The sequence below is a fragment of the Prinia subflava genome, chromosome 21 (assembly GCF_021018805.1).
Source record: "Prinia subflava isolate CZ2003 ecotype Zambia chromosome 21, Cam_Psub_1.2, whole genome shotgun sequence".
Taxonomy (NCBI): domain Eukaryota; kingdom Metazoa; phylum Chordata; class Aves; order Passeriformes; family Cisticolidae; genus Prinia; species Prinia subflava.
Window position 1 is genome coordinate 5,831,068 of NC_086267.1, and position 27,693 is coordinate 5,858,760.

The 27,693-nt window shown below is 49.1% G+C and overlaps 1 protein-coding gene across 1 annotated transcript; it reads right to left on the bottom strand.

Annotated features, from left to right (window-relative positions):
- Window positions 1-283: 283 nt before the first annotated feature.
- Window positions 284-27,257, bottom strand: LOC134560954 (ATPase family AAA domain-containing protein 3). Its single transcript, XM_063417433.1, has 16 exons — window positions 26,978-27,257; window positions 26,173-26,249; window positions 25,494-25,595; window positions 23,985-24,044; window positions 23,551-23,620; window positions 22,610-22,775; window positions 20,394-20,463; window positions 17,773-17,928; window positions 16,884-16,940; window positions 15,857-15,982; window positions 14,947-15,071; window positions 12,834-12,885; window positions 11,136-11,206; window positions 8,788-8,955; window positions 8,423-8,531; window positions 284-639 (listed from the first exon to the last, which is right to left on the bottom strand). Exons 1-16 carry the CDS (start codon window positions 27,204-27,206, stop codon window positions 460-462), a joined length of 1,818 nt encoding a protein of 605 aa, XP_063273503.1. The 5' UTR covers window positions 27,207-27,257; the 3' UTR covers window positions 284-459.
- Window positions 27,258-27,693: the final 436 nt, after the last annotated feature.

The window sequence follows — 27,693 nt, forward strand, 5'->3', positions numbered from 1 at the left end:
TGTAAGAAAAATTTCCTCTGAGACTCTGAAATGTGAAACTCAAGTGATGCCATCCAGAGATGTGAGCAAGGAGCTGTGCCACGGGCAGGATCTGGGTGAAATGTGAGAAATGTCTCTGCTGGAGCACAAAACCTACAAATTTAAATGTGTGGGAGTGTCAGGCTTGGACAAACCCTGGGTCCCCACAGGCTCTTGCTGTTGGGATGTTGCAGAAACAGCTCAGAAGGATTTGGGGTTGTGCCTCTCCAGCAGGACAGGCCATAGAGACCAGCACAGGCAGAGGTAATTCAGCAAGAGGTCCTTTAATTCAGCAGCTTCTGCCTTATTGAACCCCCTTGGTTTTTCTGGTGCAGTTTGAAACCACGAGGCCCGAGGCAGCTCCCTGGCACCGAGGGCTGCCCTGCCCTGCACAGCTCTGCCCAGGAGCCCTCCCAGCCTTCCCTCCTCACGTGGAGCCTCTCACACGGGTGTCCCTTTGGGGAAGGGCAGCAGGGGGCTCCTCTCAGTCCCTCTGGTGGCTTCAGCCCCTTCTGTTTTCAGCCACTCCATCTTCTGCCGGTGCTGCTGCACGGCGTCGGCCACGCGCGCGTCGATCATGGCCTCGGTGAGCACGCCGTCCTCCGAGGCGTAGGCTGCTGCCTGTGGGGACAGGGACACCCAGACAGCTCAGGGGTGGCACTGCTGCCATCAGGGGACATCTCAGACAGCTCAGGGGTGGCACTGCTGACATCAGGGGACACCCAGACAGATCAGGGGTGGCACTGCTGCCATCAGGGGACATCTCAGACAGCTCAGGGGTGGCATTGCTGACATCAGGGGACATCTCAGACAGATCAGGGGTGGCACTGCTGACATCAGGGGACACCCAGACAGCTCAGGGGTGGCATTGCTGACATTAGGGGACACCTCAGACAGCTCAGGGGTGGCGTTGCTGCCATCAGGGGACACCCAGACAGCTCAGGGGTGGCACTGCTGACATCAGGGGACACCCAGACAGCTCAGGGGTGGCACTGCTGACATCAGGGGACACCTCAGACAGCTCAGGGGTGGCACTGCTGACACCAGGGGACATCTCAGACTGCTGCCTCCCTGCTGTTCTGGTCTCCATGCACGGTTTCCCCCCACAACGCTCTCATTCCAAGATGTTGTACAGCCCTGCCCACTCTGGATTTCCTGGGAATCAAAGCCCGCGTTGGCAGGAGGAAAGACCCCACACTTGGCTCCTTTGAATTTCCTCTCCTGCTCTAAAGAAGCTGCACTGTGAAGCCAAGAAGGTGAAGAGAGGTGGGTGCAGGGGGGTGATGGAACAACTCCACCCAAGGCAACAGAGAATTGTTTGAATGCTTGCACAGCGTTCAAGCAATTCTTTGTCAGTGCTGAGGGGAACACGGGCAACGTGGTGCCTCCAAAATGGTGTTCAACCTGATCCTGCCTTCCAGGAATGTCCCCTGCGTCACTCCTGTGTCACTCCCATGCCCGCAGGACCTTCCTCCCCTCCCCGGCTCTGCTCCTGGAGCAGGGAGAGGCAGCACAAACGTGAACGCAGCTCCCTGGGGAAAGGGCTGGCAGCCCCTGCCACCCTTGCCCAGCAGCCCCCAGGCCTGTGGGGCACGCAGCAGAGGGGTGTCCCCGGGGAAGGGGACACACAGGACAGCTGGGGCTCAGATGCCGGCACAGCCGGTGCCTCCAGCGAGGGAAGGATGCTTGTGCTGTCAGCTGCACCCATCTCCAAGGTAACAGCAGCCCCCGAGCTGCGGAGTTCTAAATCTGGTTCCTCCCTCTGCAAGTGCTCCTGTGAGCAGCTCTGTGCCACGCTCAGGGAATGAGGGAGCTCGGGATGAGGGGTGGGAGCTCCCCCTGCCATCCTGCAGCTTCCTAAAGTCACCCTGCAGCCCCCAAAGCCACCCTGCACCTCCTCACTGCCACCCTACAGCTCCCAAACCCACCCTGCAGCTCCCCAAAGCCACCCTGCAGCCCCCCAAAGCCATCCTGCAGCTCCCAAAACCACCCTGCAGCCTCCACTGCCACCCCTGCAGCTCCCCACAGCCCCCACTGCCACCCTGCAGCTCCCCAAAGCCACCCTGCAGCTCCCAAAACCACCCTGCAGCTCCCCAAAGCCACCCTACAGCTCCCAAACCCACCCTGCAGCTCCCCAAAGCCACCCTGCAGCCCCCCCCAAAGCCATCCTGCAGCTCCCAAAACCACCCTGCAGCTCCCCAAAGCCACCCTGCAGCTCCCAAAGCCACCCTGCAGCCCCCCAAAGCCATCCTGCAGCTCCCAAAACCACCCTGCAGCTCCCCAAAGCCATCCTGCAGCCCCCAAAGCGACCCTGCACCTCCCCAATGCCACCCTGCAGCTCCCCAGTGCCACCCTGCAGCTCCCCAGTGCCACCCTGCAGCTCCCCAGTGCCACCCTGCAGCTCCCCACAGCCCCCAAAGCCACCCTGGAGCTCCTCAAAGCCACCCTGAAGCTCCCCAAAGCCATCCTGCAGCCCCCACTGCCACCCTGCAGCCCCCACTGCCACCCTGCCCAGCCCTCAGAGCCCCCAACTCCCACCCCCATCCCCAGAGCCACATCCTGCCCTGTCACCCCTCTGTCCCCATCCCGGCGAGGACATTAACTCCGATCTCACTGCGGTGATTCTGAGGCGTCACACGCGGCCTCCAGCAATTATTGATGGTGCAAAACATCAACCCCAGCAAGAAACACACCCGGCAGCAGAGGCAGAACAGAAACAAACTCCAGCATGGCCCTTCCACTGCCCAGGGGTGTGCAGGAGACAAAGGGCAGGAGGAGCTGTTGCTCTGCTGTCACCCCTGTGCTGGGGTTAGAGCTGCCTTTACATCAGTTCTACCTCACTGCAGGAGGAGTAATTATTTCCAGAAATGAGCAAAAGGTTACCCAGGCTGGTTTTCCAGCCTTTTTTTTTAGGGGGGAACTGGTCACACCACCAAAGGTCTCACTTGCACAAGCCCCCCGAGCTGGCAGTGCTGGTTTTTCCTGTAAGCAGCACCAAATCCTTCCCCTGTGCCAAGGCTCTGCAATCCTTCCTGCACTAAATTTGGGTTTAGTGCCCAAATTCAGCACTGACGAGCCAGGCTGGGGCTCCTGCTTCACACCAGGAGTGAGCAGTGGCCTGGGGGAGGGAGCAGGGCTGTAAATGGAGAATTCTCTCTGCACAAAGGCTGCACTCCCTGCCTGAGCAGGACCCTCAGCTGCCACTTCTGCCTCCAGACCCTGCCAAATGTCCCCAGAGCAGCTCTCCCCACCCCTCCCGTCCTCCCTGCAGAAGGGGGACACTGGAAAGGTTCTGCTCACACCTCACTCACCCCTTTTACATCCTGATTTTTTATTACAGGACTCTCAATGCAGCCCTGGGGAGTGTTTTAAAACGAAAAAAGCGCTTTTCTGGGAGGCTTGCAGAGCTCAGGGGGGAAGGATGCCTGGCCTGCCCTCCTCCCTGCCACTGCACAGCCCACCCAGCCCAGCGTGGAACCTCCTGCAAAGCTGTGCAGTTCATGCTCTGTTGATTTTCTCAATGACTTTCTATTTTTAGAAAGCCTTAGGCCCTCGCTGTCAAGAAAGCAAATGGGAGAAGCAGCTGCCCCTTCTGGGAGTAGCTTGCACACACATAAAAATGGTACCAAGCTTCATTTATATTCATACCTCTGCCTCCTGCGTGGACGAATTTTAACCCATTTTCTCCAGTGCAGCAATTCCTGTTTTATCCCTCAAACCCAATTATGAAATAATTGTGTTTGGTGGGGATGGAACAGATGACAAGTCCAGCCTAAATGACCTCATGCTTCATTTCAGCCAAGACTCGTGGTTTATTTTAACCTGGCCAGACTCCTCTGTATCATCTGAATCCCATTTATAATGAAAATAGCCTGATTAAAAAAAAAAATCCCCCACAAAAATACAACAGCTATTTTTAAAATATAAACAAGGTTCAGGGAGCAAAAAAACCAAAAAAAAAGGCATTTATGTCAGTGGCATAGAAGGCAAGGAAATGACAGGAAGCTCATACTGGGACATAAAACTCCTGGGAATTCTCCTGAAGTGCTGCCAAAACAATTTTCCAAGATTACAACAGCTTGGAATAGTGAAAGGTTGCTTTTTGGTTTTGACATTTTATCTAAAGCACATCAGCAGGTTGGAGCACAGTGCTGGGAAGTGTGCACACGACTATAAACAGAGCTGAGGGGAATTTTTAAGGTGAAAATGCATCTAAGTCTGTGCTAGAGCCATAAAGGGCAATGGAAAAGCACAAGGACAAAAGGGAATGCTCAAGTCTTCTGCAGAAGAGATTAAAATGGATTTCTAGCACGCACACTGGTAGCTGTGCCAGACAGTAATATTTTTCCCAGTGCTAGAGGTTACACTCTTGGTGTTTCTGCATCTTATTTTTTTTTTCCTGGTAAATTCAGGACAGACAGAGCCAGACTGAAACAGCAGTGGGCTAAAACTTCATGTAAATGACAGCCAATCCATCTCAAATCCAGTTTATGGTGGAATTAAGCCTCTGGAAGCTGCAGCTATTGCTCAGTTTAACTGAGATGGTTTTTTAAAGGCAGCTTTGGTAGAAGAATCCTCGTGGGAAGTGACTGCAAGGGCACAGGACAGAGTGGCCACTCTGGGAAGAAATGGCTGTGATGCTTTCACCTCCCAAAGCTTCAGAACTTTCCCCAAACCATCTCTGGGATGCAGTTCTGGGAAGGGGAGAGGATCCCAGAGCTGCTGAGGGTTCCAGAGGCTCCCAACACCACCAGGCCACACCAGCAGGGATGGTTTAATCCTGGGCACAGGTTTAAAGCTCAGGTGTGCACTCAGGAATTGTCACATCAGGCACGGGGTGGGACTGGGGGGGTTTGACCCCTGCAGGGCCTAGAGATGGACTTGGATGATCCCTGTGGGTCTTCCCAAACTCAGGATATTCTGTAATCAGGTTATCTCCTACCTTTGGCAGGCAGCACCTTGAATTAAAAGGGAATTAAAAGACCAAAAATGATATATTGATATGAGATGTAAGAAATACAGAGAGTCTGTGGTACATTATCACCTGCAGCTGCTGAGGGAAGCCTGGTAAGGATTATTTTGGAGTCAGATCCCGGTTCCTGCAGCCCCTAGCTCCCCTGAACACTGTAGCTATGCAGTTAACTGGTCGTGCCAGGCTATTTTTAACTCTGCTCAGCTCCCTGACCCAGTTCAGAGCACAGCCATCCACAGGGGTGCACCAGCACCACGGGAGGAGAGCGGGAAGGCAGGAATTGGAGAGGAACTGACAGAAAGGTTTGATAACTGCAGCCTCCAACCTGCCCTGACAGCCCAGAGCAGCCACAAAGGGACCTAAAACAGGGTATGAAACACCACCAGCACCCAGGGGATCAGCAGGGGCAGTGAAACCTGCCTGGAGAGGGGCTCAACACAGGGCAAACAGCCCCAAAGGCAGGGGGGACACGTCCTGCCAGGTCAGTGCCCAGAGCTGGCACAAACAGCAGCTCCAGACAAGCTCCAGTGGGTCACAGCTCCAAATTCCTCGTCCAAAAAGTGGACCACAGGTTTTTACACTTTTCTAGGTTTGGTCTATTTGCATGTGGGGGTTCATTTTCCAATTACAGCTTTGGGTAATGAAGGAATTTACCCCAGGTTTGCTCCCCCCTTCTCATTTTTATTTACATTTCTCAGGGCCTGAGGCAGTGAGGTGTCCTGGATTGCCAGGCCTGGAGAGGAAATGTTGTGTCTGATCAAAATGTGAATCCAGAGGGTCACAGCTCCAAATTCCTCGTCCAAAAAATGGACCACGGCTTTTTACACTTTTGTAAGTTTGGTCCATTTGCAGATTGGGCGTTAATCTTCCAATTACAGCTTTGGGTAATGAAGGAATTTACCCCAAGTTTGCTCCCCCCTTCTCATTTTTATTTACATTTCTCAGGGCCTGAGGCAGTGAGGTGTCCTGGATTGCCAGGCCTGGAGAGGAAATGTTGTGCCTGACCAAAATGGGGAAGCAGCAGCTCACACTGTACATGGAGTTTAGAGTTCTGCACTAAAGAACTGCAGGATTACAAACAGATGAAAAACAGAAAAGCTGAAATCCTAAGGCATCACAAGTGACTGAAAAAGAACCCCCAGAGCATCAACAGCAGTGCCCAAGACAATCCTTACCCACCCTGGATGCCCTCAGATCCAACCCTGGACTCCTCACTGACCCTTGGCACATCCCACTCTCCTTCTCGACCAACAAGAAATGAGCTCCCTGTGATTTTAGTTTTAATTTTAACAGATAAAAAGTTTCATGCTACACCCAACCAACTCCAATATTCCTCCCCACCCTCTCCTGTGTGGTTTTTTAAGCCCTTTGAGTGTTTCATGAGAGCAGAGAGGAGCACAACTTCCTGCTGCAATTCTACATCAAACCTTGCTAACAGTGCTGGCAGCACGAGGCACATTTTAAGAAGCTGTCAAAGAAAATTAGTCACCCCCACCTTTTTCCTTTCCTTCACCAGCACTTAAAGGATAAATGATAAAAGCTGAGGTCATTCCTGGGGAGTAATGACAACCTTGCTGATAAGGGGTGATAAAAAGCAAAGGATCATTTATCACAACTTCTTATTACAGGAAATAGTTGGCAGCAAAGCCTTTCACGTACATGGGGCAGATGACAGCACAGGTTTTGAAATATGATTCAATATCACAAAAATTATACAGGAAAATTAACCAGCTGTGTGCTACCAGGGAATAAAATAAGAACTAGCAGCACTCAAATTGGACCTCAGCTCACAACTACTGCAATTAAAATTAATTTATACTAAAAAGGATAAATATTTCTCTCCCTTGAAAGGGGGAAAACCAGTAGTAGAAGGAATGAAATGCACAAACTTTGTAAGATGTTTGTGAGCCGCTAAACTAAATTAAAAATTTAAGAACCAAACAAAAAGCCACTTTGTTTTTACAATCCCTGAAAGGAAGCTGACATGAGTGGGTTACATGACACACAAATTGGAACACATTCCTTCAGTTGATATTTCTAGGTTGGTTTATGGAAATACACAATCCAGTAAGAAACTGGCAGCTGTGACAAAACAAGGTGAAAACCTGATTTAAAATAAAACAACCAACACTAAAGCTTGCTAGGCATGTGAATAATTGTACTCCAAGTGACTGCCTTTTTTATTTTTATGTATGGAAGAAATACCTATTTTTTTCAGCTCCAATTCCAGGTAGTTTTGGAATTTTATTTGGAATAAAGGGTTTCTTTAATAGCTCAAGTTGCACTGAAAGTGTTTGGAACAAGGGAGGGAAGGAGGATGGTTTAGTGCCCAAATTCACTCCAAACTCACCTGCTTCACTTCAATTCCACAGGGGATTTCCCATTAGGGAATATCAAAGCTGTTCCTCTTTTTGGGATGAGGAATTATGGTGATATTCCAACCCCCAGCCCAGAGCCAGCAGTGCTCTGGTACCACCCCTTGGACAAACCAAACTTTTACAGGGAGAGAAGATCTGAGACTGCAGAATCAACCCCTCCAACCTGCCAGGAAGGGAAGAGAAGGAAGGAACCCAGTGCTGAAACCCCAGGAAGGGAAAAGGAATTGTTGGAGTCTGGAACATCCCTGTGGCCACCCTGGAGGGTTTGGAGACCGGACAGGGGGTCTGGGGTCTGTCCAGGGGGCTCAGTCAGACCCACACAGATCCCAGGAGGGCACTGCCTCTGATCCCTGCCATGGCAGTGAACACTCACATGCAGGAAGAATCACAAATCCTAAGAATTTAAAATAAGTAGTGGATGGTTTATTATAGAATATAAATATAGAAATTAGGATTCTTAGCATATGGGGCTGAAGAGACAAGATGGAGGAATTGGGGAGTGGCCCCTGTGCTCCTTGTTCTTGCTCTCGTCCCCCATCTTGTGCTGAGTTGGGTTTTAGAGATTGGTTTAGAGTAGAACTGACATGTTAGCATAGGCAGTAGGCATTGGTACAATTTTGTAAATAAAAAGTTCATTGTGGACAGTGGTTGGGTCAGGGGTACTGTACATAAGGTGTGGGGCTCTCTGAGCCGCCCAGTCCCCCGCGTGTCCTGCTCTGCTGGGGACGCCCTGCAGAGCTGGGACACAACTGAGATCAGGGACCCTGCCAGGGAGGCCTGGCAGAGCTGGGACACAACTGAGATAATGAAGAATAAACAACCTTGGAAATGTGCACTGGGGACTCAGCTTGTCGTCTCTGCCTCTGGTGTGAAACACCCAGGGCAAAGAGAAGCCTGAAAACCTGATTAACTCTGGGAACAGCAACCCAGGGGAAACTCCCAGGGAACAGCAACCCTGGGGGAACCCTGAGCACCTTGGGGAACACCAACCCCGAGGAGAATCTCAGGGAAACAACAACCCTGAGAAGGAAGGAAGGAGAGAAGCCCCACTCACCTGCCACGCCACAGCAAGCTGGGAGATCTCCCGGCCGGACATGCCCTCGGTCAGCCTGGCAATCTCTGAGCACTTCTTGCCATAATCAAACTGGGCCAGCTTCAACCTCCTGAAAGGCAGAACAACCTTCTGCTCGATGTGCAGCCACACCACAGGAGTCCCTACAGTTTCCTGCTTGCATTACTGCCTCCTGAATTTTAAAAAATCTGAGATGGTGTCGCATCGAGACAGCGAGAGACATCTCCCAACTCTTGTGCTGCTTGTTTAAAATGAGTTTATAGGCAGAATGCACAGGAAAGGGGATGAGGAAAAGCAAGAGAAGAAAGAGGATTCTCCAAGGTGGGAGAGGTGTGAGGGGTACTCACTGTTTGCCCTCCGTGGCTGGCTTCAGGACGTGCTGGTCGAAATACATCCTGACGAGCCGCTCGCGCTCCTCCAGCCCGGGCAGGTCGAAGTTCACCATCTCATCTATCCTGTCATTGATGGCCCAGTCAAACTGCTCAGGCTGGTTGCTTGCTAAAACAAGCATAAACCTGGAATTAGGGGGAAAAAAATAAAAAGGATAGACTGACAAAGCCATAAAAATAAAAATCGATGAGCTAAGTCTGAACATTGGGAGCTGCCACGGTTGGGATTCAAAATGTTTCATCACCTGAAAAAAAACCTGGATTCCTTAGAAATAGCTTGAACAGCATCTCAAGGGCTGCACTAAAATGTGTTTTGGGCTGTTTAGAACAGTCTGATGTGTGCAGACCAAGCTCTGCTCCACGATACAGATGTGCTGCTCCAGGTCCTGCTGTATTTTGGAGCTGGAAACTTTTTTTTTTTATTGCTTTGTAATGATGCTTCTTCCCTGTGCCAATACTTTAATGCTTTAATTGATGTCACCAGTTTAATAGTGCCTAATAATTTGAAATGGGCTTTTAAGCACAGCTATTGGAATATTGATGTTCTTGCTGTCTGGCTGAATCATTGGCTGCAAGGGGCCGTGTTCTCTGCTGTCATTTCTGGAGATAATTTGGCCAAGACAAGACTGTGGCTTTTCTATCAACAAGAACTTGCAGAAAAAAAAAAAAAATTTGGATTGCCATGCAGCCTGATATTCAGACAGAGGAAAACAGTCGAAAAAGAACAATTTTGGGAAGTTTAAAGGCAGCAATTCCCAGTCCTGGTGACAATTCCCTGCTGGAGGAAGAGCTCTCCTCAGGGTCTCACCACGGCAGCCCCGTTTACACGGCCCATTACCCCCAGTGCAGAGCTCCCACTCCTGGGTGCAGGACTGCTCCTTGCCCAGAGCAGCAATCAGGCTGCTCAGAAGGAAAAAGCAGAGCATGAATCACCAGGGCACGTTCAGTGTCCTCAAATGGCTCACGGTTGAAATCAGGGCTGAATTCGACGTTGCTGTCACTGCAAACGAGAGCTCAGCTCTGCTGAGGGGAGGCAGAGCAGCCCCAGCACCCAAAAAACACCCCCAGAGCTCTTCCAAGGCAATTTAACATCAGGGGAAAGAAAAAAAAAATTCCCCTGCCTGTCCCTGATTTGCAGGGCAAATATTTATCATGTTTAGTCTTGCAAATAGCATTTAATAATTATAATTATACTGAACACAGCTTTATAGAGCAACTCCATGTGTCACTTCAGAAGAGATTTGCTCTCCTCCCAGGGGGGAAACCAAGGTTCTTGCAGGATCAACACCTTGCTTTCTAGCAATTTATTTCTTTTAGAAAAACACCTCTTCCCAAGCACCTCTGGGACAGAAGAGCTAGACACAATTATCAGTTACAGCTGCATTGGTTCCAACAAGTTCAAGAGACCCCAAGGACAGAAAATATCCTGGAACAGTGGATAAATAACTTTCCAGGATATTTATTTCAATGTCATGAGGTGACTTAAGAAGTCTTTCATTCCAGCCTCACTGAGGGGAGTTCACCATTAAAATCCTCACTTCCCCACATAAAGCCAGAGACAACTTTTCTTGTTGGCTCAGTTGTGAGAGGAGAAGTTTTAACAACTAAGTAAAGTTCACGCCAAAAAATCAAATATTATTTGAGAAAGGTGGAGGAAAGGTCACCTCTCTGTTATGATGGCCAGGAAATGGCTTTGGCTAAAGTGAGCAGAGCTGTGCAGGGAGCTCCCAGGGATGTGCAGGGGTGGGGACAGGGGTGGGGACAGGGACATTCCCTCTCTGTCACCTCAGCCCTGCCATCGTGTGCTCAGCCAGGAGGGAACAGCTCTGGGATCCCACACGGAGTCAGATGGAAAAGAAGGAGTCAGGTGGAAACTCGTGTGCCTCAGAATTCCTGCCCACACAGGCACGAGATGGGAGAGGTCACTGCAGAGGAGCAAACACCACTGAAGTGTTTTTCCAGCTCCCAGCCAGGATGAACGCTGAATTTTTGTGGTAGTGATTTTCCTGGGCTCTTGTATAAACAGTAACTTAGCAAGAAAGAAAATATAAACATCGAGATGCTCAAGATGTCCAAATATCAGCCCAGTTTCAGGAAAAAAAAATTCCTTCTGTTCTGATTTCCAAGTGCCAGGAAAAGTTGAAGCAGGACCAAGCTACACTCAGCACATAAACTGAAATTCTCTGCAGAATTTTTGCAATCCCTCAGCAGCACAGATCATTTCCAACTTCCATTTGTTCACCAGAGACCCTTTAAAGACTTCCCTCAATCCAGGGAAATATCAGCTGCTGAAACTGGATACTCACTTGTTGCTGTGCTGCCCTGTTCTGTGCAGAAATGCATTTAAAGTTGCTCTGAGATCTTCACTGATTTTCTCCTGCAAAGAAGAAACCCAGAGCAGGATCAGCTGCTGAGGACTGCACACAGGTCACGGCTTTAAGCAGAATTATGGACAAAGGGAATTCTGTTCAGAGGAATGTGGAATTTTGTTATTGTCAAGCACTTGCATTAGAGCAGAATCCAAAGCACTGTAACACTTTGGGGAAAAAAAACCAATTTATACACCCAGGAAAAAGGTTAGGAACTAAAGCTTCCAGGAGAGAGACTGCAGATTTATCCACACTCATCCAGGGATTTGCTGGGTTTCAAAGCCAAAGCTCTGGCCACTGGCCCAGGTGGCTTTCCCTGCTATTTTAGCTGGGAAGTTCAGTGTGAAACTTGCTGGGAAATAAGCAGAGGATTCACTCACACATTCAAAGCAAAATTCTGGAGAGCTCTTTACATACACAGCTGGGATTCAGGCAGCAGCTCCAGACTGGGTGTACAATGTGCTGACTGATTTGGGAACACAAATTATTCATAGAGGGGAAGACGCTGCTGTAACTTTGTTCACGTAGCAAAAAGCAGTTTTGTAATGAAGACTTACAAAAGATAAATATCTGACAAACCCTGCATGAACAGCAGCATGAACAACCTTTAATTTATCCTTCTTTCCTTCCTGTTTTCCTGCTGCAAAATCCCCAACAAGACTGGGCCACTGATGCCTTTTCCTTGGTCTTAAGAGTTACACATGGTTAAGGGATACAGGGTTTTTATTCTGGTATTTAATTAGGATTTTTATGGTGCAATTTGCTAAGGTGGAATATACTGAAATGTGCATTCACAGTAGAACACGTAAACAATTTGATAGATTTTGTAAATTAGCATATTTAATAACGATGTTTTAATGAGGGGTTTGAATGAACAGCGTGATATTTCTTTATTCCAAACAATTTTCCCTTAGATGGGTTTAATTTTAATTTATAGGATGTATTTTAGAGGGGATTTTTGGTTTTTTTAAGGTAGTGCAGGGTTTTTTGGTTTTTGATGGCGAGGCTTTTAAGACATTTGGTTCTTTTGCCCTAACAGAGTATTAGGGCTATGCCAAGATATTAAGGAATTACAACTATGCATGCTAAGGGTATTTAAAAGAAAACACAAAAAATTGATTGTGGCATCACCACCCATCGTTTGCAGGCAGGAATTCTCCATTTCGAGGCTCTCATTCCATCCCATAAAACGTTAATTTTGTGTCTCTGCCATCAGTTCAGCACTGAGGCACCTGCCAGCTTGCATTTTTGCCCACTGCAGCCAGATAATTGCCACATTCCCCTGTGGGAATTGGTTTATGCCCCCTCAGGGACCCCTAGAGCTTGTACCATGTAGTTTAACCCTTCCTTCCCTTTCTGAGCCTTTGGCTGTCCCAAACTGTTCCTCCCTGAGAAGAGCTGAGAAAAGACCCTGTTCCCCTGTGCACACCCTCTTTCTCTCTAGACACCACCTGGAATAAAATTCTTACTGGGGGTCAGAGCCTCTTTTGGGTCCTTTATCCTGTCTATAAAATATTCCTCCAAAGCTTTGTAAGCCCTGAGCTAGCTTGGAACTTCAGAGGGGTTAAAAAAGAGGATTTATTTCAGATAATGAGAGTGCAGGGCAGGAGGAGCAGACACACAGCCAGCACTCACCGTGGCCCTTTTCCTCAGGAACGCGTCCGCCTCGTCCACGAACAGCAGCAGCCTGCAAAAGGAAAGAACTGCACAATAAATGCACTCAGGTGAGGCTCACCTGGCTGCAGCACCCTCCTGCCAGGCACCCACAGCTGGCAGCACCCAAAGGACTGCACAGGAAACCTCCTCTCCTCGGGCATCAGCTGAAAAGTGGATTAAAGTCACACACCTCGGGCCATAAACCTGCCCCCAGGCCTCTGCAGCTCTGTTCCCTGCTGTTCAGAAGCAAGAATAAGGCAATATGAGCTTAAATTCCTCTGGATTTTTAAATCTAGATGGGATTTTTATAGGTGCAGTTTGTGGCTGGCAGTGCTGGATGTTACTTCCAAGCTGCAGTGGGTTTTTGAAATTTGGAGCTGCTATTGTAGCATTCTGTCCTCTTCAGAGAGGGGTGTGCAAGGGCACAATACAGAAATCCTGGTGACAGTGACACCTCCCTGCCATTTCTGTTCCTTTTGCCACCCTGAACAGCTCAAACCAGAGTCCTCTCCTCAGCCAGCTTTGTTATTTTGTGAGGTTTTTCTTTCCCAAACCACAGCAGCGCCGATGTAATGGTTTTACTACCTGTGGAGAAGTGAATTAATAAAGCCCATGAATTATTCACCAAAATAAATTCACTCCTAACCCGAGGGCAGTGCTCCTCCCAAGGGACTGAGCCTGTAAAGATGTTTATCAATAACACAAGCAGGTTGCTCATAAAGCTGTCACAGCCTGGATTACCTGCTTGCCCAGCTTCAAAGCCAGCTGTCTTCCAGGAGATATCAGGCCCATTAACATCTTCCACCCAGCCCCAGCTTCTCCCAAATATTCTCTGCTGTTATCACAATTCCAGCTAATAAAGGCAGCAGCTAAGGCAGGTGGATATTCAGAATTAAATATGTTTAAATAGCTCAGTGCTGCTGGAGGTGAGAACATTGATTCTATGGACACATGTAAGCTTTGATCAGGAAGTGTAGGGAGCTGGAATGCACAGGAATTTTTAGCAGGGCAGTGAATTTCAGACCCAGGCAGTGCTATAAAAGAATTCCTTAATGGAATTAATTAAGTATCTTCACATCTTTTCCAACTTCTCACTTAAATTCTGAGCTCACTTAAATTCTAACGCTTTCCCTTCTATAGCTCCTCAGGATTGAAGCTTAAACATTTAAATCCTCAGGACATTTCCCTGCTTTTTCCTTTGTAAGGGGAAATAGAAAGATTTAGGTGATGAATGAAGCAAGGATTAAAAGAGACACTGCAAGATAATGTCCATCTCAGGCAATCAGAGAGCACATAAATCACTGGGCAGCCACATTTACAGATCTGAGCTCAAACCAGCACAAACCCCCAAGTGACACCCCCTGAAAGCTCAATATTGAATTTTACCACCCTGCTTGGACAAACAACTCCTCAGCTGCACTGCAGAAATCCATTTACATTGGTAGCAGCAAATTAACTACACATTCCTACAAAATCAGGGAGCCAGGATTCTCTGCAGCTAAAAATTTGCTTTTAAAGGTGACTGAAAAAGCAAAAGTTCTTTTTTTTTTGTGTGATTTTTACACCTGATGTCAATGCCTTTAGCATCTGTCTCCTCCTTATCCTCTTTTATTTCTTATAATTCACTCCTCCTGCTTGAGACTCAGAAGTAAACAAGAAGCTGGATCTAAATACTATCAGTGTTTAAAATCTGAGCAGTTGCCACAGGGAACATCCAGAGTGTGAGCACCTGATTTGTGCCAAATCTTCTGATTATTGTCAGATCATTAATCAGCCTGAAGGAAATTTGTCCCAGCTTTCAAGTGGGCAGAAGTGTCTTGCTTGATGAGATCAGACAATCAAATTATGACTGATCTGGAAGAGCTGGTGTAAAAAGGGTTTGAGAGAACAGAAAAGCAAAGGCTTTCAGCTTTTTAAATATTACTAATTAACGACGATTCACCCATTCCAGGAAAACTTGAGGAGATTCTGTGTTTGCTCAGTGTTACCTCACTCATTAACAGCCATTAAAGGGGGCTGAACCACACTGTTTGTGGTGAGGGGATTTTTGAGTAAAAACTAAAATTCAGGATTAAAAAAAAGCTCAACTTACCCTCTCCTGCTGGTGTTGGCCCAGTCAAAGAGTTTGTGCATGGCTGTGACCCCTTCCCTGCCCATGGGGGCCACGTCCCCTCCTGTCATGATGGCATAATCCATGCCCGAGTGCACAGCTAATTTCTGGAATGAAAATTAAAGCAAATTAAAGCATTTCTTTCACTGCAAGGCCATGGAGGATGAAGAGGGAATTAAAGAAGTTTAGTCCTGTCAGTGTGCTTATTTGCAGAGGGGAGGTATTGGCTTCTTCATGTCCTTTATGTGGCGATTTTAACTTGTGTATTGATTATTTTTTTCATGTCTGTCCATCTCTGTTGGCTTTAGAAACCCAAACGAGGTGGTTTTATAAATCCAGTGGGTGCAATGGAAAGCTTTAGGTGCCATATTCCCAGAAAATCATTGGGGTAGGGGTTTAATGTACTGATAGAAGGGAAAAAATTCAACTTCCATCAGTTTGTCAAATTTACCACTGTTAAAAAGATGATGAAACCTCAGGTTTTGTGGACAAGCATGGAAAAAAAATCCAATTCTGACTCAAATCCGTGTAAAAATCATCCTGGCAGTGCCTCTGCACAGGGAGCCATGACTGGAAGGGCCCATTTAGCCAAGGGCACAAACCCAACAGAGGTGGATGTGGAGTGGCTGCTGTGATTCCCACAAATCCCAGTTGCCAGGGGACTTTTCCAGATGGAAAAGCTCCTCTGCCTCCTCTCTCAGCACCAGAATCCAAGTGGCTGCACTGACTGAGAGCTGAAGCAGGCAGGCTGCCCATCCCTCCTTCCCCAACACAAACACAATGTTTGTGCAACACTCCAGCAGCAGAATTCAGCCCAGGGAGGTTTCTCAGCCCTGGAATTTTCAGAACACTTTGCAATCTGCAGGTTGGCAGAATCCTGGCAGGGTTTTACCTTGGCAAAGAGAGTTTTTCCAGTGCCAGGGGGACCGTACATCAGAATATTCCTGTAGAGGCTTTTGTTCTTTTTGGTATTTCTTGTTGCTATGGCAATGTCTCTCACACGTGCTTCCAACTGGGGCTGCAAAAAAAAAAAGTTAAATATAAGGAGCAGAAATTATCAAAAGAGCTGAACCTACCACGATCCCACATCAGTACCTGCAGGAAGGAGGCAGCACTCCAGGCTCAAGCTTTTAAGTCTTTAATTCAGCTGCTCATGACTCCACACCAAGGTCATTTCCTGTCCTATGTGAGGATTTACTTGATTTTTCTGTCCACTTGGCTACAATTGTTTCAATAAGAAAAAGCAGCAGTGCAGTGACTACTCTAGGAACAGATAACACCTAAATGTTCACTCCCTAATGGATGCCCTGGGAGGGACATGTCAAAACATAAGCAACTCTTTGAGGTGCTAATTCCTTCTCAAGTCATAAACTTGTATTTATGTTATTACTGCATTTGGGGATACTGGGAGAGAGTTATTCCTGCAGGAGCATTTTCTCTCAGCAGCTTCAAGCAGCTCCTAAATTTGCCTGATAACCAGGAATCAAATTCAGAAGCATGTATACAGAAGCAGCACTAATTAGCAAGTCAAGAACCAATCTCAGGGTGGGCAAATAGACACAATATTTAGATTTTTTTTGGCCTAGAAGCAGGTCTGGGTTCGGTAATCCTTAACTTCAGATGGCACCAGTGGAATTGTGAATCTCAACGTGCTGACTACAGAGAGAAAACTGCAGCAGAGCCAAGGACTGAATTAAGACTTCCAACTGCTTTTCACAGAGGGAAAAAAGGTGAGCAGGCTGCTTAATGCATGTCACACCAAACACAGGAGCTTATTTATGGCCTCAGGGTCCCGAGGGTGCTATGACTCCAAAACTGCAGGAATTACAGCTTCAGAAGTGAGTTAAAAGAACCAACAGCTCTTAATTAGAATCTAAAGTCATCCTTCACAGCCCAAGACAGGAAAACAGAGTACTCACACTGAGAACAACTCCTTCAAGGGCATCCTGAGCCTTGCTGGTGAGACGTTTGCCAACCTTGAGAGGATGAATTCAGTTACTCACAGGTAGGAAAAAACCACATTTTGACAACTCACTTGGACTGAAACATCTTACAGAATGCCAGTGAGCTCAGCCCATCCATTCCACCTCCAATATTCCGTTTATTCAGACCCACTGACAATCCCAGCCCGAGTTTTGCTGAGTGAAACAAAGCTGGATTTTACCTTGATGGGATGTTTCAGAGCCAGTGGGCTCAGCCCATCCATTCCACCTCCAATATTCTGTTTATTCAGACCCACTGACAATCCCAGCCTGAGTTTTGCTGAGTGAAACAAAGCTGGATTTTACCTTGATGGGATGTTTCAGAGCCAGTGGGCTCAGCCCATCCATTCCACCTCCAATATTCTGTTTATTCAGACCCACTGACAATCCCAGCCTGAGTTTTGCTGAGTGTAAAACACAAACAAAGCTGGATTTTACCTTGATGGGATATTTCAGAGCCAGTGGGCTCAGCCCATCCATTCCACCTCCAATATTCTGTTTATTCAGACCCACTGACAATCCCAGCCTGAGTTTTGCTGAGTGTAAAACACAAACAAAGCTGGATTTTACCTTGATGGGATATTTCAGAGCCAGTGGGCTCAGCCCATCCATTCCACCTCCAATATTCCGTTTATTCAGACCCACTGACAATCCCAGCCTGAGTTTTGCTGAGTGAAACAAAGCTGGATTTTACCTTGATGGGATGTTTCAGAGCCATTGGGCTCAGCCCATCCATTCCACATCCAATATTCCATTTATTCAGACCCACTGACAATCCCAGCCTGAGTTTTGCTGAGTGTAAGGCACAAACAAAGCTGGATTTTACCTTGATGGGATGTTTCAGAGCCTCCAGCACAGTGATCCTGGAGGTTTCCCTCACCAGGGAGGGTTTGCCCAGCCGTGCCTCTATGTAACGCCCTGCCACAGCCGTGGCATTTTTGGCAGAATAAACTCCCACTGCCAGCAGGGTCAGGCCTGCCACCTGCAAAGAAAAGGGGGAAGAGATGAGCAAAAACACTTGGCAAGGCAGTGCTGCCGTGGGGAATTAAGATTCAGGACAAATGCTGACCAGGAGGGGTTTATTTTTGGTAAGGTGTTTTATCCCTGTTCAGACAGTCAAGGTCTCACACTCCCTGCTCACTGACTGCAAAAGGCAGGGGAAGCACAAGTGAATAATTTTAGTCCTGAATCCAAAAGCAAATCCTGCCCAAAATGTGTGGGGCTGTGCAGATTTTCAACTGAATTGAGTAATGAAGATAAAACAGCCACGGCAGCCAGGTGCTGCCTGCCAGAATGGCCCTCACCACACCAGAAAGTGAAAGCTGAATTCGAGATGCCAAGGGGAAACTGCTGAATTGTGGCTGCCACCAAGGCAGGGCACAGTGGGGAACCAAAAGGGAATATCTGGTAAAGGTGGCACCAATACAGCAGGGAATGAGGGACTCCAGAGGAGCAGCAAAGCCAAAACCATCATGGGAATGGGAATTACCACCATGGGAATGGGAATTGCCACCATGGGAACGGGAATTGCCACCATGGGAACGGGAATTGCCACCATGGGAACGGGAATTGCCATCCTGGGAACGGGAATTGCCACCCTGGGAACGGGAATTGCCACCCTGGCAACGGGAATTGCCACCCTGGGAACGGGAATTGCCACCCTGGGAACGGGAATTGCCACCCTGGGAACGGGAATTGCCACCCTGGCAGTGGGGATTGCCACCCTGGGAGCGGGAATTGCCACCCTGGGAGCGGGAATTGCCACCCCGGGAACGGGAATTGCCACCCCGGGAACGGGAATTGCCACCCCGGGAACGGGAATTGCCACCCTGCGAGTGGGAATTACCACCATGGGAACGGGAATCGCCACCATGGGAACGGGAATTGCCACCATGGCAACGGGAATTGCCACCCTGGCAACGGGAATTGCCACCCCGGGAACGGGAATTGCCATCACTGCACTGGGCTGTTCTTTCCAAACCCCACAAAATGAGACATTCCCATCGATTTGCCACTGAAGCAGAAAGGCTCCAGACCCAGGAGTCAGCTCCAAGCTGATGCCAATAATTTGTATCAGAGAAAAGAGCAAACTGCAGCGATTGCTTTTAAAATAAGCTGACTTCTCCTGCAAGTACAGATGAGGGTCAAAAGCCTCAAGGACAACGAGGGTGGCACTGTTCAATAAACCATGAGGCACCATCTGCTTGCCCTCCCTCTGCTGAAACGTGTGACATCACTGCTGCTGTGGGTGGGAACACCAGGGCATCAGAACTGGGAGCTCCAGGATGCACAGAGTGAGGGATCCCCACACCCAGCTCAGCTCAGATACAGAACACTGAACAGGTTTCATCCTTTTAGCAGCCTCCTTCTAAAAACAGTGCCGTGATCTCGTGCTCTCTTAGACCTCCCAGCACAAAGTTCCCTCAGCCTGGATGGATCTGATGTCATTTTATCAGATTTTTGGGCTTCACTGATGTTCATGTCACACGACACAGAGAAACAGAGCTTTAAAACTGAGTTCTGTATCAACAACAACCCAATTGCCAACTCTAAAAATCACTCTGATTACAGGGCCTATTTGTCATAAAGTATCAAGCAAAAAATGGGTCTCTGATCAGTAAACAAAGTGAATTACATTAAAACCACAATGAACCAAAAAATCTGAAGTAGAACTTTTGGGATTCTGCCTGGCTGGGAAGAGGTGGAGAAAGAGCAGCCAGAGCTGAAAATTCAGGCTTCATTTACAAGAATCTTAAAATAACTGACTGGTTCTTACCTGACAGTAATTTCAAAATTTTCAAAGCAACGGAAAATATCAGTTCCAGCTGTGTTATCCCCTTTCCAAAAATATACTTACTTTTTTTTTTTTTTAAGCTCAATGTCCCAAATTCACAAGAGAAGAGCATGTCAGAATCAAAAATGACCATGATGCAGGAAATTGGTATTTGGGTCAAGTGAATGCACAGCTCAAAGCACCAAGGACTGATCTACAAAAGGCTCTGAACCCTGCAGACACCCCAGGTACAGATGACAAAAGGAGCCACTAAAAGTTTGTCTTGTTCTCCCCAGTGCTCTCAGGCAAAGGATGTTTTGTATCAGCCTGTGTGTATAAAATCAGAGGGTGGAGCAGATGGTGCTGACTGATTTAAAGCAAAATTTCTATTTTAACCAGCCACGCTACCAAAAATCTATTTTCACTGCTGTTTTCTTGTAAGTATTACACTGAGAAACAACTTTATGTCCCCAAGATTCCACTGCAAAGCCCTTTTGTCCTGTAAAAACATGCTGGTTTGACTTTTAATCAATTTATTTAGCACACATAAAGGTTCTCTAAGTGCTCTCTGGGCTACATCAAAATTAGATCTAAAGCTGTGACACAATCAGGAGGTGAACACACATTTCCAGAGAGGCTTTTCTGGAAGTTACTGACAGATATCCCAACCTTACCGTGGCCGTGACTTTGTCCCAGTCTGTTACAAAAGCACGGAATCCTTCCCCAAAGAGCATCCCAGCTGTCCTGTGGCAAGAAACAGCAAGGGAAAGGGATTTCAAACACTGAAGTGAAAAGTTTTAAAGACAGAGTTTCAGGTTGTATTAAAGTTGTTAATCTTCTTCAGAACTAGTCAAAGTTAAGGGCTCACCTCAGAATTGGAACATGAACAAAATATATTTATAGTTATCTGATGCCTACACCTGAGCTGGGATTAATTCCAAAAAAGCATCTGGCCTTAAGATGGTACCAATTTACTTCTTCAATGCATTATTTGTGCTAAACTGCAGGTATTTAAAGCTTTTTTTGTTCAAAAACTCAAAAGGACCTAAAATTAACTAATACCAAACCTAAACACCCACCCCTGTGGAGCCAAACTGCTTTATACTTTGTGGTGGATGTTCTAAAAGAACTGAGGGGAACTGAAAGAACTGAGGAGTTCTCAGAGTTACTGAGTTACAGGACTAGAGGACAAGGCTGGAAATAATCTGTGAGAAAAATTTTATCACTGTCAATGCTCCTGGGTGCCACTCAGGTGAAAATGTAGTGACAGAGTTCACACATGGGTGTACAATACTGAAATTCCTGAGAGAACAAACCCCAGGCTCTCCCACATGTGGAGACACACTTGGAGAAGCCCCAGAGGAACAAACCCCAGGGGAACAAACCCCAGGGGAACAAACCCCAGGGGAACAAACCCCAGGGGAACAAACCCCAGGGGAACAAACCCCAGGGGAACAAACCCCAGGGGAACAAACCCCAGGGGAACAAACCCCAGGGGAACAAATCCCAGGTTCTCCCACATGTGGGGACACACTTGGAGAAGCACCAGGCTGAAATTCCTCAGAGGAACAAACCCCAGGTTCTCCCACATGCAGGGACACACGTGGAGAAAGCCCCAGAGGAATAAACACCAGGTTCTCCCACATGTGAGGACACACTTGGAGAAGCAAAACACTGAAATTCCTCAGAGGAACAAACCCCAGGTTCTCCCTCATGCTGGGACACACGTGGAGAAGCCCCAGAAGAATAAATCCTGGATTCTCCCACATGCTGGGACACACGTGGAGAAGCCCCAGAGGAATAAACACCAGGCTCTCCCACACCCTGAAGCACACTTGGAGAAGCACCAGAGGAATAAACCCCAGGTTCTCCCACATGCAGGGATACACGTGGAGAAAGCCCCAGAGGAGTAAAGCCCAGATTCTCCCACATTCTGGGACACAGGTGGAGAATCCCCAGAGGAATAAAGCCCAGCTCCTCCCACATGCAGAGACATGGGTGGAGAAGCACCAGAGGAACAAACCCTAGGTTTTCCTGGGGACACACGTGGAGAAGCCCCAGAGGAATAAACCCCAGGCTCTCCCACATACAGGGACACACATGGAGAAGCCCCAGAGGAGTAAACACCAGATTCTCCCATGTGCTGGGACACAGGTGGAGAAGCACCAGAGGAATAAAGCCCAGGTTCTCCCACACGTGGAGATACACTTGGAAAAGCCCCAGAGGATAAAGCCCAGGTTCTCCCACATGCAGGGACATGGGTGGAGAAGCACCAGAGGAGTAAAGCCCAGGTTCTCCCACACGTGGAGATACACTTGGAGAAGCCCCAGAGGAACAAAGCCCAGGTAGGTTTTCCACACCCTGGGACACACATGGAGAAGCACCAGAGGAATAAATCCCAGGCCCTCCCACACCCTGGGGCACACACAGAGAAGCCCCAGAGGAATAAAGCCCAGGTTCTCCCACACCTTCGAACACACTTGGAAAAGCCCCAGAGGAACAAACCCCAGGCTCTCCCACACCCTGAAGCACACATGGAGAAGCACCAGAGGAGTAAACCCCAGGTTCTCCCACATGTGGAGATACACTTGGAGAAGCCCCAGAGGAATAAAGCCCAGGTAGGTTCTCCACACCCTGGGACACACATGGAGAAGCACCAGAGGAATAAATCCCAGGCCCTCCCACACCCTGGGGCACACACAGAGAAGCCCCAGAGGAATAAAGCCCAGGTTCTCCCACATGCAGGGACACAGGTGGAGAAGCCCCAGAAGAATAAACCCTGGATTCTCTCAAATGCTGGGACACACGTGGAGAAGCCCCAGAGGATAAAGCCCAGGCTCTCCCACACCCTGGGACCCCCGTGGAGGAGCCCCAGCCCCTGGTGACCCACTTGAGGGACTCGAGCACGGTCTGGCGGTGCTCGGCGGCCTTGAGGCGGATCTGCTCGCGGATGATGTCGGCGTTCTCGCGCTCGGCCTTGGCGCGCGCCCGCGCCTCCGCCTCCACCCGCAGCATCTCGTTCTTGTGCCGCAGCTCCATCTCCCTCTCCACGGTGGCTTGGGTTCGAGAAAAACAGCACAGAGGTCAGATTTTGGGGGTAGCTTCATGCCAGGGAGCAGGAAATCCCCAGGGAAGTCGGTGTGTGGCGGTTGGAGGAGAAGCAAAGCGGAGCTGCCGGTCCCAAGAGGGATTCTGGAAGCTCTGTTACTTCAAACGTGGAATGGTGTGAAAGGAGAATGAATGACAAATCCAGGAGTAAAATAATCCAGGGTTTCACCACTGGGCTGCTGTGTTCAGGCTGCATTTCCCTCAGTGGATGGCAGCACAGCCACACACCACACAAATGTCCACATCTGTGCTCGGAGCAAACCTTCCCATCCCCTTCAGTCCCACACAAATTGCTTTAACATTTCTGAGACCTGCACCCCAGTGGAGCTCTGCAAACCCAGGAATTCTGGCAATTCCCATCAACAAAAAGAAACTGAGCAAGTTCCACACTACAGCTTTTCTATTTTCTGCAGGAAACTGAATGGGGATGAGGTGACAGATTCAACCACTCCTTTCAGGTGTTTTGTTTCTCTCCCCTCCTCACAACTGGTTGTATTTTAGGTTGGTCCAGCAGGAAATCAGAATTTCAGTTATTCTACCAGGAGATGCTGACATTGGGAAATCCAGGAGTGTTTAGGAGTGCAGCCATTTCTAAAACCAGGCAGCAATTGGTCATTTTGGCACTGCTGGGATTTACCTGTTCCTGCAAATCTGACATCAAACACAGCACGGACACAACGATCAGCACAGGGACTGCCCATGGCAGCTGAACAGAACACCCACCTCTCCTCATGGCCTCCTGCTTCTGCACAGACTCCTCCTGCTTCCTCAGGTTCTCCTCATTAGCCAGTTGCTACAGGGAGAGATGACAACACAAGAGATGCTGATGTTGTAAGAACTCCATCAAGTGTAAACTGAAGTGCTACAAATATTTTTAAGAAGCTGCTGCTCAGGCTGAATGCATTTTCCTCTCCCCATCTCCCAGATTTATCCCAATTCCAAGCTGCTGCTTTGTGCTAACGCCCAGCCCTTGATGTGCCAGGCCAGCGCTGCTGGTGCTGAGCAGATAACACAAATAAACTGTGCCCAGCAGGACAGGGCACAGCTGCAGGGCTTCTCCTGGATTTCAGAGGGCTCCCAGCCATTCCCAGCTGGCTCAGAGCAGGAATCCAGAGCAGGAATCCAGAGCAGGAATCCAGAGCAGGAATTCCCCCTACCTGCTGCCGCATCTGCTCGTCATAGCGCTGCCGGGCCAGTTTGTCCTGGTACTGGGCTCTCTTCAAAGAAATAAAACAGAACTCAGAATATACAGATTAGGCACAGTTAAAAAACAGCCTGGTCCTCAGGGAAATGAGGTTAGGCAGTGAAAAAGTCAAGTAAAACAGGAAAATTCACACACAAACAAAAAAGATCCTGGATTTGAATGTGAACAGGGTAAAATATCCTCAGTCAGCACCAAGAACTCCTCTGTGCTGAGAAATCTCTGCAGTCTGACTTCATTTGAAGGGATCACAGATGTCAAAACAAACAGCAAGTGTTTCTTGGCCCAGGAAAGGAGACTTCAGTGGGAAAAACAAGGTTTTCATGTTCTAAACCACATTATCTGGACTGGTGACTGAGAGCAATAGAACTGTCAGGATGTGCTGATGGGCTCTGGTTTGGATAAAGATTTACTTGTTCCTCATTAATTCTCCTTATTAATTTTCCGCTGTAACTCCAAATAAACCCAAGCTCCACTGGACTGGAAGTGGGCTGAGGATCCACATCCACCAGCAGGGAGGACTCTGTTATCAGGGGGTGACACCATTCTCTATTCCAAACACAGGGACAGCAGAACAGCTTGGGAATTATCTCATGGAATAAACATCATGGAATAAACCAAGGCTGAGCTTGCTGTGATCTGAAATAACCCAGGAGTTTGCTGTGACTTCAGATGAAGTCTGTGAGCAGCAGGAGGTGCAGAACCAAGCCCTGAGAGCAGCTGAGTGTGCAGCTGCTCCCTGGGCCAGCCCTGCTCAAAGTCCAAACTCTGCCGGGGTAAAAGCCAAATAAACAGTTGTAGCAAACTTCCCAAGCTGGATAATCCATTAGAATGAATCAATTCCCTCATCTCCTGTGCTCTCAGAGTAAGAAATCACCATAATTTAGCTTTTAACATGAAGGCCAGCCCTTATTTCCCCTGTTTCAGGGTTATTGGCACATCAGTGACTCAAACTGAAACAATTCAGGAAGCACCAGCACTGCTCACAATTGCTCACAATTGCATCATTTCTCCTCTTAAGACATTTTCCCTGTTTAATTCAGAAAAAAGGGGATTTCAAGCTACTTAGGACTGAAATCCAAATAATTTCAGAGTCATTTCACTGCTCAGGCTAACACACAGTTGATAAACCAGCATTCCTCAATGCTTCCCTGCAAAGCCCTTTAGGAAAATGCCAGAAAACACAGGATGAGAGGAACTGCTACCACCAGCACCTCTGGATGTTCAAGAACTTGGGAACAAAAGTCCAAGAGGACTAAAAATCCAGCTCAACATCACAAATCCAGGACAAGGGCTCAGCCCGTGAACACCCCCAGACCTCTGGCTGCCCACAGCCCCCTCACCTCAAAAAGGGATAATTAATTAAAGAGATAATGAAAGGGATAATGAATGCATCATTGCCTTTTCTGTAAGGGAAGATACAAACAAGGTCTCCCCTCATTTGGCTTCCCCCTCATTCCCTTACTGCTTGGTGCTGTTTGGTTTCTTCATTGAGTGTTTTCCTTCTCTCCTCTGCTTGTACCCGGATCTGTTCGTTCTTCAGCTGCTCTATGGCAGCCTCGTACTCCTGGGGGAGTAATTAGAGAGGTTAATCACCAGAAATTAACAGGAGAGAAGTCCTGCTGACAGTGATGTTCCAAGAAATCCCTCTGCGATCAGAGTGGCACCCTTAAAAGATGACCACTGACACAAGAAACTCAAAATATGGTAATAAAATGATTGTAAGAAATATCATAACTAACCACTAATTAATAAAAAAAATCCAAGAGACCAACCAACACCCAAACAACCCCTAAATTCCTTGATAAGAGGAACAGGAGTCTGTCCTTCACTCAACTACTTTACACTTCCCACAGAAACCCCTTGGCATTCCCCAAAAACAGCAGTGATATTCCAGGAGTTACAAAACCACTCAGGACATGCAAGTTTTAATCAAAGCCACAAAAAAACCACATCAGAAGAGGCCAGAATAGCTGAGACTTCCAGAATTACCTTTTTTCCCCTTTAAGGCAAATTACTACAATTTGCTGGAGCTGAACAGAAAGGAGAATTTATCATCCTCTGCAGAGCAAAGATTTTAACTTTTATCCCTCCCAAACCTGGCAGCCACCTGAGGAGCTCCAAGGTGAGGAATTCCAACACACCTTCAGTTTGGCTTGCTGCTCCAGCTGCAAGGTCTGCTCCTGCATCTGGGCAAGGCTCAGAGCATCTTTCGCATGGCCTGGAGGGTGGGAAGGGATTAAGGACAGTGAAAGGTCTTTTCTCAGCGATGAAGATGCTCAGACTGCTCAACCCATCGTGTTCTAGCTGGAGCAAAGCTCTGCATCCAACCCTCCAGGGAATAAAGGTTATGAAACTTCCCAGCACATCTGTGGGAAAGATCCAGCCGAGGCCAGGCTGGACGGGGCTGGAGCAATTTGGGATGGTGGAAGGGCCCTGCCAACGGTGGGGTGGCACTGGATGGAATTTAAGGTCCTTTCCAACCCATTTAGGGACTCTGTGATGTTCTGAAGATGCTCTGGTGTCTCTCTCTCCCCTCGCAAACCTCGTAAGAAGCACTCAGAGGACACTGATGGGCTCCAGGAGAGCGGGGCAGGAGGCAGAGGCCGCCCGGGGCAGGAGGGACCCGACAGGACACGGGGTACGGCAGCCTGGCTGAGGCTGAAGGGCAGATCAAGCCCCTGATTTGCTGCAGCAGGGTGATCCCAGAGCCCAGCACTGTGCCCGCACAGATCTGGAATATCCCAGTGAGAGACACCCCGCACTCTCTCTGTTCTGTTCCACAGCCAATCCCTCACACCCAGTGGAATTCCCTGGGCTCCGGTTCCTGCCCTTTCCTCGCGTCCCCCGGCAGGGCCGCACGCAGCAGAGCCCGCTCGCTGCTCCGACACCCGCTTCTCCTCCCTGCCCGCACCCCGGCGCGCCCTCCCGCCCCGTCCCCTCACGCACGGGACGCGTCCAGCTCCCGCGCCGCCTTGGCCGCGCGCTCCAGGCCCGTGGGGTCGAAGTTGCTCCATTTGTCCTTGGGCGTCTGACGGTCCCCGGCGGCTCCTCCACCACCACCGGGGGTGGGCGGCAGGGAGAGGCCGCTGCCCGCGCCCGTCCCGGTGCCCGGGGGCGCCGCGTCCCCGCCGCCGCCCGGGGCGGCGCCGCGGTTCAGCCCGAACAGCCACGACATGAGGGCGGCGGCGCCGGCTGCACGCGGGGACGCGCCGCGGCCCGCGCGCCTGCGCCGGAGGGCGGGCAGGCCTCCCATTGGCCCGCGGGGGAGCCGCGCCGCTCTCTGATTGGTGGAGACGCGCCGCGTGTGGGGTTTGATTGGTTGAGGGAGGAGGGAGTGGCGGGAACGGTATGTGGGGGACGGAGCGCCGGGAGGGACAAACGGGGCAAGCGGCGCTTCCGCGTAGCAACGGGAGCGCGGGGCGTTGCTAAGGGCCGAACACGGCCTTGGAGCGATCCCGGATTTCCCTGGGAATGGGCTCGGGGTTATCCTGGATTTCCCTGGAAATGGGCTCGGGGTTATCCCGGATTTCCCTGGGGATGGGCTCGGGGTTATCCCGGGCTTCCCTGGGGATGGGCTCGGGGTTATCCCGGGCTTCCCCTGGGAATGGGCTCGGGGTTATCCCGGGCTTCCCCTGGGAATGGGCTCGGGGTTATCCCGAGCT